The sequence below is a fragment of the Brachycentrus maculatus genome, unplaced genomic scaffold, assembly GCF_059751285.1.
Source record: "Brachycentrus maculatus isolate JH-2025_06_01 unplaced genomic scaffold, ASM5975128v1 h1tg000367l, whole genome shotgun sequence".
Classification (NCBI taxonomy): domain Eukaryota; kingdom Metazoa; phylum Arthropoda; class Insecta; order Trichoptera; family Brachycentridae; genus Brachycentrus; species Brachycentrus maculatus.
Window position 1 is genome coordinate 524,467 of NW_028281116.1, and position 22,798 is coordinate 547,264.

Genomic DNA, 22,798 nt, shown 5'->3' on the forward strand with positions numbered 1-22,798 from the left:
AATTTGAGTAGTGTGGTTGTCAATAATGGGTAGAATTGGTGAATGTTACACGTGTGTAAAGTGATCACTTAAACCAGCCTATGACGGTCGTCAGCCCCGTAAATGCCCAGACTTCCATATTCTTCTTCATCTTTGATGAGATGTTAAAAAAAAAATTAAATATAAAAAAAATAAAATAATAATATATAAATAATATATGATTTTAGTATACTTTTTCAGTCTATTCTTAAATAACAAATCCATTACCAGAAAAAAACTGCATAATGCGATTGAATACAAAAATAATTATCTTTTTAATCACTTGGGCATCAAAACAATTATCTGATTATTTTTCGCATTATAGACGTATGAATATATTTAAAAGTAATGTTCTGAATATTTTTTTCTGTCCTATAATTTACTTACATTAATTATTCTTTCTGAAATATTATGTTTGAATATGACTTGTAAGGTTTAATTGTAAATCTAGGTAAGTAACTCAATAAAAAACAAAAAAATTAGTGACTTGCTAAGTAGGTACACATATTATTTTATTTTTGATATTATTTTACACACGACTACACTTGTTCATTTGTAAATCTTGGTAGGTAAACTCTCTTGAATAACAAAAGACTTATCCATTTGCTACATAAATACAAACAGTATTTTATTTTCAATACTATTTTTACAAATGACCATAAAATTTTAATTGTAAATCTAGGTAGGTGATAACTCCATGAAAATAATTTTAGCGACCTACATACATTAAAAAATTCTCCATACATTAAAAATAATGTTTAAAATGAAATAATGTATGTATCCATCTGTAGATACTTGCATTATTTTATATTTCATATCATTTTTAAACATTACTATCAAAGTTGAATTGTGAATCTAGGCTAGTAACTCCTTTCAAAACTCTCTCATTCAGCCTACTGTCCCGTCCCGTCTTTGGTTTAGGAAAATTTCGATTAACAAGAAAGATACATCCACCATTTGTCGAATGAGGATGGGTCATTGCTGTACGAGAGAGCACTTTGCGAGGATTGGTGTCTTTGACTCCCCCATTTGCGAGTGTCGTTTTGAAGAGGAAGACCTTAACCACATATTATTTTTTTGCCCAATAAATGACCAAATGGTAATTTTTTTTAAAACTCTGGTCCCGCTTATTCCCCTCCCTACAGATATCCATCTCATCCTGGCGAGCAGGAACCCTATTATGTACAGACTTTTAGTTGTTTTTTTTAATTAAATGGAATAAATTTATTGTTTTATAATAAGTCTATCATATTGTATAATTAAGAATCTACTTGACTTGACATTGACAAATGCAATGTATTTCATGTGCAACGCCATTCCATATTAAAAAAAACTCCTTTCAAAAACAATAAAATTATCCAGTTGCTACAAATTTTGTTTTCAATGTTATTTTTACACCCGACTACAAATTAATTGTAAATCTAGGTAGGTGATTACTCCATAAAAATAATATTTGCTACTTGTTACATAGATACATTTTATTTTTAACATTATTTTTTTATATACAACTTTAAAAGTTTAATTGTGAATAGCCAGTCGCTACATAAATACATCCAGTATTTTATTTTCAATGTTTTTTTTATACCCGACTACAAAGCTTTAATTGTAAATCTAGGTAGGTAAACTCCTTTAAAAAACAATAAAATTAGCGAGTTGCTACGTAGGTACTTTAATTTTGTCTGAAAGTTTAAATTAGACAATTAATTAGAAAGTTCTGTTGCCACCGTTAGCAAGGGTTAATCCCTCGAGCTTTGAGACTTTAGAAAGGAATAAGGTTAATTCAACTTATCAACTCATTTTATTTCCATGGCGTCTAACTTTAAGTAACTTAAATTGATATAAATAACTATAATAATGGAAAAGTTAAATACCCTGTAATTGTATTTTAATGGGTGGATACCCCGCGCGATAAATAAATATCCATTCAATGATATTTTTCTCTCTTGATTTGTCAAATCACGTTTATATCCATACATAAATATCATATGGAAGGAATGCAAAGAATGAGATAAGCATTATCGATAAACTGTAAGTGGAGATAACCCAGATTTTGTGAACAAGTATTTGGACACACTCAAAATGTTTTGAATAAATTATCTGGTCAAATTATAAGCTTAAATAATAAAAATGAAAACGATATTTTCTGGCGTTTCTCATGTGTGTGATTATAATCCAGGATTCGGACCTCACATACCAATAAAAGAGTGTCTGCTCAATAAAAAGCTTATTTTCATCTCACCAATAGGTGTCTCTGGTGAAGTTATGGTGATTTAAGGACAATTTTTCAAAAATTGGTTCATATATATAGAACTTCCAAGAATTTGAGTAGTGTGGTTGTCAATAATGGGTAGAATTGGTGAATGTTACACGTGTGAAAATTAATCACTCAAACCAGCCTATGCCGATTGTCAGCCTCGTAAATGCCCAGACTTCCATATTCTTCTTCATCTTTGATGAGATGTCAAAAAATAATTTTCGATAAAATTAAGAAAGGTGTGTTGAGATGGTTTGGACGTGTTGAACGAATGAGTGAGGAAAGGACGGTATAACAAATTTATGAGTCGAATGCAATTGGAAAAAGGAGCAGAGTAAGACCGAGAAAAACTTGGCACGATCAGGTATGCCAAATACTTGAAAACAGTCAGGTTAGGAGTCGAAATAATCGGCTGGTATGTATGAGGAGATGCATGAACGTGGAAGAGGCGAAGAATATTTGCAAAGACAGAGTGGTGTGGCGTTCTATTCTCTCTGCCTACCCCTACGGAGAAGCGGCTTGATGGTTAGTTAGTTAGTTAAATATCATGAGTACTACTTTAATAATATTTTTTATGAAATACAAAATAAAGTCCAATTTGTAAAAAGTCCAATTTAATTTGTAAGGCGTCGAATTTGAAGAGAAAAACCTGTATTTATTTATTTAAGTAATTTTATGAAACCAATATTTAAATAACTATTATTTTTATTCCATGTGGTTTTGTTTCTTGGCCTGATTGTTCACCGGAGCGATATAACAATGATCATTACTTACACTTTTTATTCCTTTTTTGATATATTTGTGTTTTACGAGACACTTTTATTTTCCTATATACAAAAGTTATATGGAGATTCTTTATTAAGAAAAATGTAATGTTGAAAGTCATTTCGTCAGAAATTTGGTTGGGAAAGCTTTACTATAAGTGGGTACAAGCTAAAAGATTCGCATAGAAATGTCCACTTAACCAAGCCTGCTTCAGAAGTGGTCACAAACCCAACCGTTAAACTTCAACAAATCATTTTCCCTCTCATTTTTCTACAAGTATTGGCAACCAAATGAAAAAAAGTCATAATATCCATGATTTTCTACTCCGAAGTTTGTTAGTGAATAGAAATAAAATTATTTTTACCTACAATTACAAGCAAATGAATATCGAAGGGATGGATTTTTTACCTTAAAATATACATTAGCAGTGCATAAGCTCTACATTTCTAACCCTTATCCGCACCCAATGGTGCATAGGGCACTGTATTTTATCTTGATCGTAACTACCATGAAGGCAAGGTGATCACTGCGCTTCAAAAGCTATACAAGCCACTACTGGCTTATACATATAGCTTGTGAAGCGCAGTAGTGATCACCTTGCTATACCGTATTTCTTCAAATACGGGTATGCAACCCACAATGCCTTTAGTCATTGGTGATATTCTTGTTTTCCTTCTTGTTTTCCTGGTCTATTTTCTTTCCCATTTAGCGGTAAAGCCCTTCAGTAAAAGCTTTTTCTCTTGTGTATCTCTGAAATTTATTCCACGCCTTTTTTTTCAAAAATCTTGAGAGCCAAACTGATCACCTTGATTTCGATAATTAATGATCAGCTCACGACACGTCGACCCGATTCAGTGCCGTAAGCTCCACCAAGATCGGGATAAGAATATAAAAAAATATCGGAAAAATCATTTTAAGGTTGGGAGTTTGTACAAATTTGTGTTCGCCTATTAGAAACATATTTTTGAGTTTAAATTAATAATAAAAAAATATTAACTAACTATCATACCCGTTATCCGCATAGGTAGACAGAGAGAAAAAAATGCCACACTATTCTGTCCTTGCAAACATCATTCGTCTCTTCCACATTCATGCATCTCCTCATACATACCCGCCGATCAATCAGTTGTCAGATCTGACCACTTTCAAGCATTTAAAATGCTTGATCATAGCAAGTTTTCCTTGGTCTTCCTATGCTTCTATTTCCAATTGCTTTCTCCGCATATATTTTTTTACCGTTCATTCCATCTCCACACATATTTCTTTATTTTATCGATAGTGCTTATCTCAGCCTTGTATTCCTTCCTTATTTTTCTATGCAAGCATCTATCGTAAATTTTCTACCGCATATTCGTCTGATCGCATTTTAACTACATTTAGTCTACTTTCATCCTTCTTTTGCCAACTCTATGCTTCACTCTTCACATGTGCACTTCCAGTTTAGCCTACGCTGTTATCTCGTGTGTTTGCAAAAACCTGTTAGATTGGTTTGACTGGAGGAAAGTGGGGTTTATTATTTAATGTAATAATACTTTTTAATTTTTTAGGTAAGTACTTCAGGAAAATTTACAAATTCTAATCATATTTAATTATTATAAGCCTAAAAACCGCGAGACTCCAACATGCGATATACAATCACGAAGCTCTCCCTATTGTGAATAATTTGAATTACCATCGAAATAAGGGCAATTGCAATGCAAGTGGGGTATGTTGTACTTTCAAAGCCTGTCACGTTATTAAGTATTTTTTCCATAACAGAGTAATTACGTAGGTATCCTGAAAGCGTCAAACAATACTCGAAATGCAAAACACGCGAAGAAACTTCGGAATCATAACAAAAGTGTCAATCCGTACCAAGCAACAACTGCACGCGAACAGCCTAATAGATAGCTGGCTAGGTACTCGCGTAACATATCGCCAAAATGTTGGCATTTGCAATGGGAAAAATTCTCGCAATTAATATCAGGTTGGCATCCGTGCGAATGTTAGCAACACTAACACGCAAAATGGGCGGGAAAATGATTTGTTGACATTTGAATCTTGATTTTATGACCGACATAAATGTAACAGTTTGGATAATATAGGTACACATTTCTTTTAAAAAAAAACTTTGTTTTCTAGTTCTCAAATAAAAACTTTTTAATAAAATGTATGACAACATGACTTTATTTTTGTTTTTTTTTCGAAAGTTACAAGCTTTAAATATGTTAAATTTATTGCCGAGTAATATCTAACTCACGTATATGAGTATAATAAAACTAACATATAGTATTATTCAACCGCCTCGTACAGAACGCAGGTACACTAAGGTACAAAAGTTTTATGAATAAACATCACATAGAAAAAACCTTCATAAGACAACTTTTACTTTAAAAACATTCATTTATTTACTAAAGGGTAGAGGAAATTTTATTTATTCGTTTTTCCATTTTATTTGTTGTACAGAATATATGTACATTGGTGACTTATTGATAAAAAGAAGCAATATCTTCCAATCAACCATAAACGGACTGGTAAAAATTTTAACATTATTATATAGCCATTTAAAATTAGAGGGCAGGTATTACTTGTACATAAAAGTATAAACAAAAAAACTTGTGATAAAAGGCAGTTAATCGCAGTGTAATTGAACAAATAATTACAATATTATGTATTATTAAGAAGAAGAATGAGGTATGGATTTAAGGAAGGGGGGATAGAGGAAACCAAAGAAGAATAATGTGATGGACAGTTAGGGTTCCGAGGATAGATAATAATGTTTACTCAAGAGACTCATACATATTAGCAGTATACAACATACACAAACAAGTTCGAGTGTAAGTATGTGACCCAGAGTACCGTAGGTAATTGCTTATAAAAAAAATACATTCCACATCATTTTCAAATACCGTATGCGTATGAAAATGATGCGGAATGCATCGAAACGCGTGTCATAATAGATTTTAAGTAAAAGTAGTATTTACCAAGTAAAACGTTAATTAAAAATGGATACATTTTACCACAAAGTGACTGCCGAATCAATTAACGAAAAATACGTGTTGAGATATGCTAAAAATAACCGCATTTACAAAATAATCATGCAAAATAATATAAAATGATTGTATTTTTAAAATTAAGAGGGAGTGCTTGGGTACTAGCGAGAAATTAATGTGTGATGTAAAAAATATGCATCACTTATTAACGGATTGCCGAAAACTGAGTAATTTTAATTTAGATTTGTTTTTAAAATATATCGCTCACTCCTTTCAAGAACGTCATAAATAAAAAAAAAACTAGATTTCCCGGAGAATGTTTTTAAAGTTTAAAAATATAATACAATGAATTAAAATTAATTTCAAGCCACTTACTGAACTTTTTAGTGTGCAACAGATATTTTTAAGTAAAACCTGAAGGTTTTTTCTCCATTTGAAAAATATTTAGTATATAAAAAAAATAATTAAACAGTACATTTTCTTCAAAGTGCAAAAATAACACCTTCTGCCCTGTAGTGGGTAAATATTATGTTTAAAATATGCCTCTTTTACTGGGATATAGTACATTTTCTGGGCATTCCGAAAACGTGCACAACTGAAAATTGACGATTTTTGATTTATGACGTTCTTGAAAGGAGTGAGCGATACATCAATGCTATGTAAGCATATAGCACAAATATTGTATTGTTGACCGCAAACAATATACCGCTTTATTGTACATACAGGTGGGGCAAAATTAATTGGAATTTGTGCATCCTCTGAATTTAAACAGCAAAATGTTACCTGGGCTTAAAGAAAATTAAGTTGGACACTATTGAATACTTAACGGAGAAAACAGGAGATGGTTGTTCCAAAAAATAATTGTGTTACTTACTTTCCCTTTGGCAATTACGGATGTGCTAAAAATAATCTTGGTGTTATTGAATAAATTATTTTCCACGTAAAGAAGTTTAAACCACTTAGTCGGGTTATCAGTCTGACAAGATAGAATATTTAATAAAGTTATCAAACAGCCATTAGGAGGATCAAAGGCCTGACAAAACAAGAAAACTTTCCAGTAATGGATAGCAAATTCGGTCCTTTTAAGGTAACATTAATTATTGTTAACGGAAGTTAGCGGTCACAAAATTTATGAACACCGTAAAATTCAATTTCAATTAAAATTCATACTTAATATTCGAAAAACGATACAAGGAAAACGATATTATGAGATATATTATAGCATACTAAAATGTATTTTTCTAACGCTTATCCGCACCCAATGGTGTATAGGGCACTATATTGTCAATAAACAGTGTTAATTTTCATTAAATACATAAAAAAGGGTTTTTCTCATTTTTCTCATTTCATTTCCTTGCTTTGAAACTACCAGTCTAAGGTTATATTATAAAAATATGAATATATAGGAAAAAAATCACGTATATTTATAATGTCCTTGGGAATCGAACACGAGACCTCTAGCATGGTAACTGAACAAGCTGACTATTACACTATAGGGGCGGATAAGAATATACATGTCATGATTTAAAAAATTTATGCACTATTCATAACTGATTCTATTTTTTTTTTACATCAAAATCAAGAAATGCATAACGTAATTCATGTAGTAAGCTACATTCGAAAATAACAATGTATTTTAAAACCGTCTTTTTACATTTTTGAATAAAAATAGATAAATAAATGTATGTATTCTTATGATAAACACAAATTTTCCAATTCAAAAAAAAATCAAAGCTATGTCAAATTGACCGAACCTAGTCTTGTCGAAAAGTCCGAGGCTTGCGCGACTCAAAAAATAATCTTTTTTCGATAAAATTATTGATAACACCATTTTGAGGGTGTCCAAATACTTGTTATTATAATCCAGGATTCGGACTTCACATACAAATATAAGAGTTTCTACTCAATAAAAAAGCTTCTTCATCTCACCAAAGTTCTAGTTATTCAAAAACAATGTTTCGAAATTGGATCATATATATATATATATATATATATATATATATATATATATATATATATATATATATATATATATATATATATATATATATATATATATATATATATATATATATATATATATATATATATATATATATATATATATATATATATATATATATATATATATATATATATATATATATATATATATATATATATATATATATATATATATATATATAGAGCTCCCAAGAATTCAAGTAGTGTGGTGTCAATCATGGGTAGAATTGGTGAATGTTACTCGTGTGTAAATTGATCACTTAAACCAGCCTACGACTGTCGTAAGCATCGTAAATGCCCAGACTTCTATATTGTTCTTCATCTATGTTGAGATGTCAAAAAATATATACTGATATGTAGTTTATTATGAGTATCTCAGAAATTCCTCTACTGGAAATACTGGAAAAATATAATTTTTGCAACGTTTTCTGTTTTGCAAGTTGTTTAGTTGCAGATTTCACACCGCGATGTGTATGTAACATGTGTAACATATCGCACCCCTAGATCAAAAGAGTACCAACTCAAAAAAACTGTTTTTTCAGGAGAGATGAAAAACATATTATAGTGATGTCGCCTTACGTAATAGAAGTTTCCTATTTTCATATTTACAATTAAACATTTCATACTAAATAACCAACTAACCATCACGCCGCTTTCCCGAAGGGGTAGGTAGAGGGAATCGAACTCTTTTATTCACCAAAAAGAACATATAGTACTATTTTTGAAGAATATTTAAGATAAATTGATATATCGTAGTCATACAGGAGAAAGTGACCAACTGCAGTTTTTACAAAAACGTGATTATTAACTATTTGACATCTTACTAGCTTAATACTGCCCTGAAAAAAATCCCAGAGCGATTTTTAACTTGGAAGTATAATATTTTGACTTGTTAAAAATGACTAACTGCATTGATGTTCATTTTCTTTACAAGCAAAAGTGACCAAGTGACACTTGGACATTATTGCCTGTTGTAACAATTTTCAACGCCATGAAGTTATTTATAGTTCTGTATGAAACATTTGACATTTAAATATTTCTAGAGAAACAAAGTGACTAAATTCAAAGTCAAATGGCCAGTAGAGGTAAATTATTGATGGAAATATGTAAAAATCAAGAAAGAGTGATCCATATAATGTACATGAATTAAGATTTGACGATATGTTAGATCTCAAATCTTCTTCTGACCCTTATCCGCAACTAACGGTGCATAGGGCACTGCATCGTATTGATGCAGTGTTATCTTGATCGTTACTTACATGAAGGCAGGATGATCACTCCTGCGCTTCAGGGACCAGTCCAGGGTAATATGAAATAAATATTACAGTGTAAAATCACTAATATTTATTTTCAACCTCCCCTGGGAATCGAACCCGGGCTGGAGGACAGAGCACCAGAACCAAACTTAGATTCTGAATCTGAGTCAGAATAATACTTCTTTACTTTTTGTATATTTATTAAAAAAAAGTTGTGTAATTTAATGTTATGTTACCAGCTAGTTTATTTTCCAAAAAAAAGTTTCTTTCTTAATTTAAATTAATAAAATAAAATGCTTTGAATTAAACTTTTGTATCTGTAACTAACGTTTCCGTTCTCATTCTAAGAATCAAAAGTGACTATCTGCATTTTTTCCTAAATTTTTGCCTGAAAAAAGTGACCAACTGCTTTAAGTAATTTTAAAAACTTTAGGATGTAAATTTTCAAAAATATTTTTTACTCATTTCAATATTGGTAAACATCTCTTTTCACACAAAAATAATCACAATCGTGAATACATTATTTCTTTGTTTTTAATTGATAACAAAAGTGTAAAAACGTTTAAATGGCCCTCCTGAACATTTTACGTTTTGTCAGTTGGTCACTTTCTCCTGTACGACTACGATATGTGTTTTCGTTCGTAGAATCCGAATATGTGATTATCTAAAAAATCATAATTTTTCAGTTAACAAAGTTTTGATCTGTGTGTGCGGTATGTATGTAGCCCATTCCGTTACCTATAATTAGTTTAGTACCTACCTATGAGTACCTACCTATAATTAGTATAATTTAGTATTTCTGACAGAATCACATTATAATACCGAGGAGTAGTAAAATTACGTTTTAAATTTTAATTAATAATATTGCTTACGGTCACACATCTCAAAATAAAGGTTATAGTTAAACCTCGATATAACTGACCTCTATTTAACGAACTTATATAGATATAACGGACGAAAAATCCGGTTAAAAGTAACAAAATTCAAAACATCCTGTTAATATTTTACATGCTTTAATTCAAGTTTTGAAGTATGTAAAAAAATAGCGGACAGGATAATCCCAAGTTATGTCTCAAAACATCAAAAGTGCAAACAATACTTGATTCCTTTAAAGCAAGAGCGTCGATATTAAACAGTAAAGTCACTTCACGACGAGTGTCCGAAGACAATAAATAGAATTTTGTTTGTGTTTTGTATTGTTTATGTGTATCTAAATACAGTGTTAATATTTTCTAAAACAATCTATATCGGACCTCCTCCCCCTAATTAGTTTGTTATATCGAGGTATTACTTAATATCCGTGTTGAGTTAGCAACGTAAACTCCATACAAAAAAGATATTAGGGCGGTACTCCCCTTCTATACCTTACATCCGGTTTTATCTGAGTTTTCTATCGTATTTTTCACAGATTACTTCGGTATTTGACGTATGGGTGATTATCACTGGTAATTTGCTGTAGGTTATGATGATTTTACCTAGATAAGGGTAAGATAGGGGGTGAGGACCAGCCCAAATGACCAGGTGAATTGAAAATAAATATTTCTTCATTTCCCGATTTAATACCTATTATTTATTGAAAATATATTATGCATTTACTAAATTAAATATCCAATCTATTTATTGCCTATTATTTTAAAAAATCTTTAATGAGAAATAACCGAGCCAATAGTAATTTACAGTTAAATTAGAATTAACTGTAAACACTTTTAAATATTTGACTAAATGTCCGCCTCCGTGGCGTAATGGTCAGCGTGTTTAGTTACCGTGCTGGAAGTCCCGGGTTCGATTCCCAGGGGGGATAAAAATAAATATTAGTGATTTTACACTGTAATGTTTATTAAATATTACCCTGGATTGGTTTCTGAAGCGCAAGAGTGATCACCTTGCCTTCGTGTAAGTAATGATCAAGATAACACTGCGTCAATTCGATGCAGTGCCCTATGCACCATTGGGTGCTGATAAGGGTTATAATAAAGTAAATATTCTCTCGGCCAAAGTAATGAGAATTTTGAATTCGCGTTTATTTTATTACTCAACTTCATTTTATTAAAAAAGTTATAAAAGGGGCAGGTAAAAAAACTTACTATTTAATTATTCAAAGGATATTCAAACATATTATTCTCTCAAATAATTAGATAGGAATCCGAATCGCTGAGAGATTTTGATACATTAAAAAATATCTGAAAAAAAACATACACTTTTCCAGTGAATTTAATCAATTTAATTTTTCATTCGAACCCTTATCCGCACCCCAATGGTGCATAGGGCACTGCATTATATAAACGCAGTGTTATCTTGATCGTTAACACACGAAGGAAAGATGATCAGCCCTCCGCTTCAAGTACCAGTCCAGGGTGATATTGAATAAATATGGAAATATTTTGAAAAAGTGAATTTAATCAATACAGAAATAAAACTATTTTGTAAATAAATGAAGCATTTATTTTTAAACTTGATCTACAAATACAAGTGATACTTCGAACATGAAAATTATAATATTCAAGGTTTTTTATATTTAAAAAATAATGCTACATCAGATTCAGGTAACGTTCAGTAATTTAGGAAATCAGTATCCTCTGTAACGATCGCATTTTGTTCCTCTAATAAGATCCTTGACCTTAGCCGAAAGGACTCTGAAATTGACCTCAGTGCCATTTTTGCTTCCATTTCTGAGCTTCTGGAACCTGCAGGTGGCGACCCAGAGCTCCTCTTCTCCCCTGTCATTAGTCAGGACCTTGAGTCCACTGGGGAACTGCAGCGTAGTCTTGTTCTGGGCCACTATGTGGAAGTTGGCAGGTCCGTAAGTAGTGGAGGAGTCCCAGCAAGCTACGGCCGTTTCACTGCAGAGACCGAAGAAAAGAACTCCATTCCGGTTCATGGCTTCTGCTACTGATTGAGACGGCCTTTGATTTGGAAGAACCTAAAATAATGATTAGAACATTTAAAACGAGTTAATACGAAATCAAAAATACCAAAATTCGGAAATATACCTTTTTTCCTCATTTTTCATATATAAACTAACGAATGCTACGTGATATTTCCGAGCTAGTGTTTCTTGCCTAGAATTTTCACTTATGAATTACATGAAATTATAGTACCTTTAAACATAAAGAGTAAATATACTCACGAATAGGCATAGGCTATGAAACTTTAAAGTTGAAGCCTTAGTAGGGTCATGATAAGCGGTGTTGCATAAGCCGTAGCTAGATTTCAGAGTCACTTGGACATTAGGTAATTTTAAAAAAAAGTGATATTTCCGAAGTAATGTTTTTTTTTTAAATAAAACAACATAGTTCTTTTCACTTCATTTTTTTACTTTAAATTAATTTTACCAGTAACCGGGTTTCGTCGTTACCGACATCATCAGGCTAGTATAATGATATCGGTAACGACGAAACTCGATCATTGGTCAAATGGTAAAATAAAATATAAGTGGAAAAAACTGTGCAGTTATTATTTTATTGTATAAAATGCAATTCCACCAATAAATGTCAGTAGAAAACACAAATCTAATGTTTTTTTATGTTGTAAATATTACAAAAGCAGCTAATGTAATCGAAATTTTATTTATATACATGTTTTATACATATATATATATATATATATATATATATATATATATATATATATATATATATATATATATATAATATATATATATATATATTTATATATATATATATATATATATTTATGTATATGTATATATAAATATATATATATATATATATATATATATATATATATATATATATATATATATATATATATATATATATATATATATACAATATATATATATATATATATATATATATATATATATATATATATATATATATATATATTTATATATACATAGAAAAACTACTAATATATAACAATGTCCACCTCCGTAGTGTAGTGGTCAGTGCGCTTGGCTACCGTGCTGGAGGTCCCGGGTTAGATTCCCAGGGGGGTCAAAATAAATATGGGTGATTTCCACTCTCATATTTATATAATATGACCCAGTACTGGTACAAGAAGTGCAGGGCTGATCACCTTGACTTCTTGCAATCAACAATCAAAATAATACTGCATCGCTACAATGCAGTGCCTTATGCACTATTGGGCGCTGATAAGAGTTAGAAGAAAGAATGAATATAACATTTTTTTTAAAGTACTACCGTAATGACTACCTTAAAACCTCAAAACAAACTTCTTACATAGTAATTTTATTGTATTTGTGTTGTGTGCACTTATCACAATTCTTGCATTGATAAAATAGAAAATCCATTTCTAAAATTAAAATCATTATATCGAAGCAATATTTGACTTACAGTAAATTTAGAAGACATGTTGACTTTGGCATTCCAAGCTTCCTCATCCAGCAGGGTGGAAGTCCGGACCTTATTTTCTGTCACAGACGTGAGGGAGTGGTAATATAGGGTTCTCGACCTTCCGTAACCTCGGTATGGAGACAGGGCCATTCCAAGTATACCATCCTCTAGCTCGAAGCTTTCTCCTAAAGAAATACAATATTCAAATGTAAGATGGTACTAAAAAAGATCACTTCACTGAACTCCCTTTTTATACGATTCCGAGATAACATAATTTGTAGTATCTAGAGTCGATTATTGTAACGGGATATACACGGGTCTACCAAACAATTAAATGACTCGACTGTAATCAGTGGTAAACGCTGCAGTGACTAATTATTTGGAATTAATAAATTAAGTCACATCACCCCACTACTTCACCAACTGCACTGTATAAATCATAAATCAACTCATGTATAAATCAATGCATACTCGTAATATGGCTCCAGAGTATCTAAAAGATCTGTGTATTCCAGATGTCGTATTATAGACGTCTCACACTTCAATTAGCTACAAAAACTACCATGGGCAAAGTGATCTTACCAGCTCACAATGAGTGCACTTAATTTGGCAAGCGTGCCCTTGCTATTTGTGTTTGCCCTTAGTGTAGTGATCCGAGTGCTTGTCTGCTATGCCGGAGGTCCCGGCTTCGATTTCCAGGAGAGTTAGAATAAGTATCAGTAATTTTTTACTGTAATATTCAATATCACCTGAACTGACACATGAGGTGTAGGACTGATCACCTTGCCTTCATGTAATTGACATGTTTGAGAGACACTGCATCAAAACAATGTAGCGCCTTATGCACCATTGGGTGCGAATAAGGGTTAAAAGAAAAAGAAAAGAAAAAAAGTATTGTTAAAACCATTTTTAAAACTTACCCTCAATAGTAAAGTTCACATATCTTACATCTGGGCGGAATGTATTATCAGTCACCTTCCATGATGTGTTAGTGAGGAGACTGTACACAATGATGGAACTATTATAAGTGTCTGAAATATAAATATTGGTGTCCAGACATCCCCATTCCGGATCATGGACGTCCACCACCTAATTTATCAAATTGGATACATATATGTGATTGCAAATAGAAATATGTATGTCTATGGAAACTAAACTGGCGGTTCATTATTACTCTATTGAGTGCTAGTTTTTATAGTGATGTATGGAAGCGAAACGTAGAACCAGCAAACGAATTATGAAACCAGACTGAATATCGTTGAAATGCATTCCCTCAGATGAATATTTATGAAATCATTGTATGACAGAATTAAAAATGAATTAAAAAAATTAAATATGATATTTTTTCAAGTCGAAAGATTAATATCATAATTTCAACAGGCTTTACGAAAAACTTGTTTACAGAATAGAGTTGATGAATCTAATGGAGAAAATAAAATCGTTGTATGATTAAAATTAAGATATTAGAAAGGAAAAGAGGGCAATAATAATAATTAAGGATGATTGAAAAGATTAAGAAAACTTCTTTAAGGTGGTATGACATGTGAAGCGAATAGATAACAAGAGAATGACTAGGAAAGTATATTACGCAAATGTAAGCCAAAGAACAGAACGAGGACGGCCAAAAAATACTCGGCATGTTCAGATCAATCAGAACCTAAAATCTGATGTATCAAAAGTCTACGTAATCGAAAGGTATGTATGACTAGATGTATGGATGTGAAGGAAGACAGAAGACTGTGGCGTTCTGTGCTCTGTCAGTATCACAACCTATCCTGACTCAACAAAGATTCTCTAATGAGTTGGTGCAAGTTCATAGCAGTAAGTCAACCCTAGTTGTATCAAAGTCTCTACATAATTCAGTTTCAGTACTGTGGAACTTTGTTTATATAAACAATATGATTTTTTTAAATATAATAAAGTTGTTTAGAATGAGGATCGACCTAGAGTCTCTAACGCTAGGACCGGTGACAATACCCACAAAACTACAATCCAATTCAATTGATACACATACAATAATACCTATATGTTTTTAAAAATTCATTTATCTTCTTACATATGTATGTATTAATTATTGAAGTGCACTGATTAAATCTTTATTTTTATACTTAAATTCTTGTACCTCTATTTTTATACTTAAATACCTGTTCTCATTATATATGAAATACAATATATATCGCTCACTCCATTCAAGAACGTCATAAATCAAAAATCATCAATTTTCAGTTGAGCGTGTTTTCGGTATGCCCAGAAAATGTACTATATCCCAGCAAAAGAGGTATAGTTTTAACTTAATATTTACTCGCTACAGGGCAGAAAGTGTTGTTTTTGCATTTGGAAGAAAAGGTATTGTTTAAATTTTTTTTTTAATAATCTAGTTATTTTTCAAATGGAGAAAAAACCTTCAGATTTAACCTAAAAAGAACTGTTGCACTGTAAAAAGTTTAATAAGTGGCTTGATATTCATTTTAAACAAATTGTATTTTATTTTTTAACTTTAAAAACGTTCTCCTGGAAAATTAAGTTTTTTTTTTATGACGTTCTTGAAAGGAGTGAGCGATATGTACATATGTAAGTATTATACAGATTTTGCACTTTTTAAAAACCTAAAGTAAAATAAAATTAAAGAAAATAACCCGTAAGTAAAACAAAATTTATCACTAAAGCGCATAATTTCCTTGGTCTTAGCATGATAAAATTAATTACTGTCCTTTATGGTACTTACCGTTGTGGTCAAAAGTGAGTCATCTACAAGATCAGGGCCAAGACGATGCCTGGCGATAAGTTTGTCAGTATCAAGGTCAAAAGCCAGAATCTGGGCAGGACAGACCCTAGTGCCACCAATGGTTCCTGTGTCAACTACCCACAGTCGAGAACATTCATCAACCTTTAAAGAAAGTATGTGAAGAAGTAAATTATCTTAAATATAAAATTTATATTTGAGACTAAAATTAGACAGAGGACTTAAATTAGATTACATAGAAATATTAGAAATGAAAAAAGCAATTAATAATAATTTCAACGCTGTTCAAATGCGCTCCCTCAGACGAATTTGTGGAAAATTATTGTATGACAGAATTAAAAACGAAGATGTAAGAAAGGAATGTAAGGCTGAACGAGGAATAATTGAAAAGATTAGGAAGAGTTCTTTACGGTGGTATGGACATGTGGAGCGAATGGATAACGAGAGAATGACTAAGAAAATATATGTGGCGAATGTGAGACGGAAAACAGAACGAGGACAACCAAAAAAGACTTGGCACGATCAGATCAATCAGAACCTAAAATCTGGCTGTGTCAAAAGTCTGCGTAATCGGAGGGCATGTATGACTAGATGTATGGATGTGAAGGAGGCGAGGAGTGTATGTCAGGACAGAAAAGTGTGGCATTCCATCCTCTCTGCCTACCCCTGCGGTGAAACGGCATGATGGTAGTAGTAGTAGTAGTATGTAGTAGTACAACTAATAAATACACAAGTAAACGATTTTTGTAAAAGTCCGTTATTAAATATGTTTCCTGTCACTCAACGTCCCTGATCTCTTTTGAATGTAACTGCTAATCAACACAAAAAAATTAAGCCACTTGAGATCTACCCAAGCTCTTTTGCCTAGCGGCCAAAAATTTGTGAATTTTGTTAAGTAGATAGTGTTTTAGTACTAACCAGTCTTGAAAAAGAAGCGGTTAGCTTTGAAACCGGTTGATATTATAATTAAGTTATAATTGAAATAATTATATGGATATTAAAACAAAGTTATGTTTTAATTAATCTTAATCTTAAAAATGATAAATAAAATAGGTCGTTACGGGTAATTTAAAGCATTTTATGAAAATGAGATCTACCTTCACTCTAAGTGCAGTTGTAATTCCATCACAGTTAGTTCGTTGATTGATGTGCCAGGAATAATCAGGATAAGGTCGAATAATGGGACCGCCAGGACCTTGTTCATCCGTCACAACCCCAAGAGACATGGGACGTCCGCTACCAAATCGGGGAGTGGTCACGAAGATTCTCCGTGTTCCATCTAACAATTAATTATTATCTATATCCTTTTGCATTTTTAAGAGATAAAAAACGTTAATTAATTTAAAATGATAATAAATGTAAATTAAACCACTTCATTTTATTTTTGATATATTAACATACATGAAGAAGAATAGGCTATAAGCTGTTTTAAGTGATCACTTTACACATGTGTATAATGTTATGTATATATGTAGTAATAATGTTTTATTGAATATATGTTCATAGATCTATTCTGTTTTCACATATCGCTCACTCCTTTCAAGAACGTCATAAATCAAAAATCGTCAATTTTGAGTTGGGCATGTTTTCGGAATGCCCAGAAAATGTATTATATCCCAGCAAAAGAGGCATATTTTAAACTTAATATTTACCCGCTACAGGGCAGAAAATGTTGTTTTTGCATTTTGATGAAAAGGTATTGTTTAATTTTTTTTTTAAATATAATAAATATTTTTCAAATGGAGAAAAAACCTTCAGGTTTTACCTAAAAAGATCTGTTGCATAGTAAAAAGTTCAGTAAGTGGTTTCATATTTATTTTTAATACATTGTGTTATATTTTTAAACTTTAAAAACGTTCTCCTGAAAAATCAAGTTTTTTGATTTATGACGTTCTTGAAAGGAGTGAGCGATATGTAATACAATATATCATTTGAAACTAACGCTTATTATTACATACCAAATATCAACAACAACGAAAATTCGACTTATGCGATTTTTCGACATACACGAAAACCTTTGGTACAAATTAATCACATAAGTAGAAGACTTACTGTACATATATCATAGGTGTCTTAACTTGAAATGAAGCATCTATCGTTTTTATACAAAAGAAGTAATCACTCGTTACACTTATTGTAACATTCTGCCCTTTATTAAATATACATGTATATGTGCACTGTTGTATTTATTTCATATATTATTTATAATTTTGAATTTAATGTGGAATTTCAGTTGATGGTGGTACCTTTTGTTAATAAATGCTTCGTCTCAAGTTGAGATACAATATCAATATTTACCATATGTAAGGGGAATAATCCAGTGTCTGATTGAAAATTTGCAAATTGTAGGTATGTAAATCAGTCTGGTTTAAATTTGATCAACACTAAAAACATATCAATATTGTTCAAGATACTTACCATACCCATAATGTGCATCAACATCAATAATAAAGGAAGACCTATATCTGTATTCTCCTTTCTGGGTCATATTCAACTTAAACGTCTCATTAGGAAAATAAAACTCCATTTCTTTCCATTCTTTCACTACATTAAGGGCATTCGATATGTCACGTGACTGGCCATATTGTAGCAGAAGGAAGAATCCCACCGCAAATCCAAAATTCATCCTTATGCTCCCTAAATAAAAATCCACTTGTGAATATAAAAGTAAAACATAATATAGTAAAAACATGATCTTATATTAATTTTGATGTTACATATTTGACATTCAATTTAAAAGTAAATAAATGGTGTCGGGTTGTGGTCCCATGGTTAGTGTCATAGACTATTTAGTAAGAGTTTCTGGATTCGAACAATTCTATCACAATTTGATATCTATTTGTAATAATGAGCCGCTTAGACTCACATAAATAATATGAAATTGAAGTATTTTTGTAAATAATATTTTTTTTTTAAAACATAGTTTATAGTACAATATAGTCAGTTAATTCTGTTATCTGGGTAGCACGCTAACATATAACAATAAGTGTACCCTAGACATAAAAAAGAGGATAACGCTAGCCAAGCAAACTTTTATGAAAAAGTACAGCCTCCTATCAAACAAACATTTAAAAATTGAAGTAAGAAAAGGATTCATAAAGGCTTTTGTTTGGAGTGTTTTGTTGTATGGGTGTGAAACCTGGACCATCCAAAAGTACGAAAAAGACCGGCTTGAAGCATTTGAGATGTGGGTTTGGAGGAAGATGACCAAAACATCATGGGTCGTAAGGAAGTCCAACGAAAAGGTGTTGCAGGACGTAAAAGAAAGAAGAGAGCTTATAAATCATATTTTGAAGAGGAAGGCCAAGCTAATAGGGCACTCAATTAGACATGGCACCTTTCTTAGCAACATCTTCGAAGGAAGAATCTTGGGAAAACGAACAAGAGGCCGCCCAAGAACTTCATTCTTCCAGGATTTGAAGCGGCTCATGGACGTCTCCTCCTATTCGCAGCTCAAGAGGATGGCGACTGACAGAGACAAGTGGCTGACACAACAAGGCGCTGCCTTTAGAAGATGATGATGATAGTCAGTTAATTAACCTTTAGGAGCCACATTTCAGTAAGAAATATTAGAGAAAAATATTTATCTCTGAAAACAAACAGTTAATGGCCAGTAATCTTCGGCAAGGTACTAATAATAATAATAATAATAATCAGGATTTTTAATACCAATATCACTTACAAAAACATCCCTACACAGGAGATTTTAAATAAATAAATATTGCTTAAAGTTATTGTTGCTTTAGGTATACATTTTTTTTTATATACTGGAAAATTGACAGAAGAAATAGCTACAAAAAACATACAGGGGAAAAGCAATGTTTTCTTTTCTCTGATGATGTTATATGCAACTTGTAACAGAATTTATCAAACTGATCAGCTCTAGGTTTGGTTTTAGACTAATTCGCGTACATTGAAGACAAACCATAACTAGCTATTTTTGTTTCTTAAAAAATTACTTATAAATCAATAATAAAGAAAGGATTACAAAAAATTGAGTATGCTATGTGCCTATTTATCAAATAACTACCACTAGTTTCAAATATTATATTTTTTTTTAGTAAATAATTTTAATTGTCAATTTACCACTATTATTTGGTCTATGACAAGAAGCTGCTAGTAAAAATGGAATTGCATTTTTCAACAGTTTAAAGCTTTTTTTCGAGTGGATGTAAATATAGTTTTAAAAACATTTGGAAAAGCTCAGTTGGCAAGAGGGGTATTAATTAGATTACATGATTCTGTATATAAAAGATAATTATTATTTTGTAGATTTTTTCACTAAATTTAAGTCTTTTTTTTTCTTTCAATAATGTGGTCTTTCTTACCTATCGCGCCCATTGTTAAAACACTAAAGCCTAAAATACCACTGACAAATTTTAACAAAATGGAAAGTACCAATGTATATATATTCAGCTGGCTCTTCATTAAACATGCGCAATGTTGTTGAAAATTTAAACAGGGTTGTCGCTAGTGATGATTTAAAAATATATAAAATACCATTGCACACAGATAGTTAACCAATCTTTAAAAAACACAAAGGCTTTGTGGCAAACAAAGGTAGATGTCGACTGAGAAACTTTCTTTGTGGGTTCCATTTCTGCCGACACAAACCAGGTTGTGACCACAAGGTTGTTGTCGCAAAGAGTTTATAGTTTCCAACTATAACTTGATTTCCATTTCTAAATGCAGTATTCAAATAAATCGCAATTATTCAAGACATACAAAGTGTTTTATTAATTAATTATTTTTCTTTCCTTTCTCCTACTTGCAGACCCAAAGCCTTAGATCATATGCTCATCTGTTTCATGTATTTTTATTCATTCAGTTTTGACTAATAAATAGTGGTTATTAAAAAAAATGTTATATTATTTATTGATTCGGCATTAACTTTGTGGAATGACATGATCATTTTATTAAAATTAAACACTTGAATAATCCACTTAATCGAGTTTTATTTTATTTACTAGTTTCGAAAACGACAATTGTTTTCATCTTCTGGTACAAATTAAATTAATCTGGTTTTAATTTGTACCAGAAGATGAAAACAATTGTCGTTTTCGAAACTAGTCGTAAATAAAACTCGATTAAGTGGATTATTCAAGTGTTTAATTTTAATAAAATAAAAAAATGTTACTCTAGCATTTGATTGTTGGTTTAAACATATTTTTTTAAAATTGTTAATATATTGACAGGTGACGTGACAAAGTTAGGTAGACGCCCGACTACGAAACTGACGTCGCAGGTTAGATTCCTGCCAATCGAAAAATAAATATGTAAAAGAAAAATTTATTTTCAATTAGTCTGGATGTTTGTGATGTATTAACCTTTTGTATCCTTACTATCCTACTTGCAGAGAAGCCTCTAAAAGTAGCTTTGCGGGTTATTCCTTTTTTAAAAAAATCATCAGGCGTACTTAGACTAGCATTTTTTATTGTTTCAACCTTTTTTTTATATTTAGTATTTATTTATTTAAACTTCATATACAGAAAATAAATAAATACATTGGCGGGCTTATTGCTAAAAAGCAATATCTTCCTGTCAACCAAAAACATACTAGTGATATTGATCAAAACGTTTGATACAGTATTGAATAGATGAAGCGGATAGTGATCTATCCGAATACCGGATATCCGACTGGCTCATAAGCCGGATATCTGGCGCGACTTCAATGGTCATTCAATGAGAAACCATATCCAAATTTGACAAAGTTTGGGGGAATGTTAATGGTGAATATTAATAAATTATTTTGTAGATTCATGACTGTGTTGGCAATAAATAAACAATTTAAATTTATCACACTTTTGTTTATTTGGCTCATATTTTAATACTGATTTATTATAATACCTGTCTTATATGGAGGGTTGCATTAATTGTATTTATTTAACCAATTATCCAGTATTTGACTGAATATAACAGATATCGGATATCTCTATTACTGACCCATCCCATATCAATGTCAATAAATAACTATGTATCAAACCAACAAGTTTAATTTTTTTTTTTTCATGTTCGCTCCTTATTTGGAGCATATGGCCAACACGAGACGTCTCCAAGTTACTCTGTCACGCACCATCTCCTTGACATCCTCCCAGATCAGTCCGACATCCCAAAGTTCCTGTGAGTATAGTGAGGGAATGGTAGTCAGCAGTCTTCCGGGGCGCCAGAATCCTCGGGGTTGGAAGAAGAGACATGAGGGGTTAATGCTCTCAGGTGGCATTCCAAGGACATGTCCCAACCATGTCCACAAGTTTAATTTTAGTCCCATATTTCTTGTTTTAGTGACTTAGGTATTTTGAAAGTAGTTGCCAATCGTAGGAAATTAAAAAAAAAAAACAAAAAACTAAAAGAGTGATACATATTTGATACATATTTTTTCTTAACAAGTACATTTTAACTTTTACTTATCAACATCAATACGGCATCCTTAATTTCAGCTAATGATGAGGGAAAATAAAACAGCGTAT

At 31.5% G+C, this 22,798-nt stretch overlaps 1 protein-coding gene across 1 annotated transcript; it reads right to left on the reverse strand.

Annotated features, from left to right (window-relative positions):
* Positions 1 to 11,578: 11,578 nt before the first annotated feature.
* Positions 11,579 to 20,880, reverse strand: LOC148303473 (royal jelly protein-like protein). The gene is made up of 7 exons (XM_088269873.1): positions 20,660 to 20,880; positions 18,750 to 18,968; positions 17,429 to 17,610; positions 16,314 to 16,475; positions 14,509 to 14,677; positions 13,589 to 13,773; positions 11,579 to 12,189 (listed from the first exon to the last, which is right to left on the reverse strand). Exons 1-7 carry the CDS (start codon positions 20,757 to 20,759, stop codon positions 11,836 to 11,838), a joined length of 1,371 nt encoding a protein of 456 aa, XP_088125999.1. The 5' UTR covers positions 20,760 to 20,880; the 3' UTR covers positions 11,579 to 11,835.
* Between the last annotated feature and the right edge of the window lie 1,918 nt (positions 20,881 to 22,798).

Coding starts and splice junctions, on each gene's coding strand:
- LOC148303473 (XM_088269873.1), bottom strand. CDS start 20,759: ATGAAGAGCCAGCTGAATATATATACATTGGTACTTTCCATTTTGTTA. Junction 18,969..20,659: donor TTTAACAATGGGCGCGATAG/GTAAGAAAGACC, acceptor ATTTTTATTTAG/GGAGCATAAGGATGAATTTT. Junction 16,476..17,428: donor CAACTGCACTTAGAGTGAAG/GTAGATCTCATT, acceptor CTTTCTTTAAAG/GTTGATGAATGTTCTCGACT.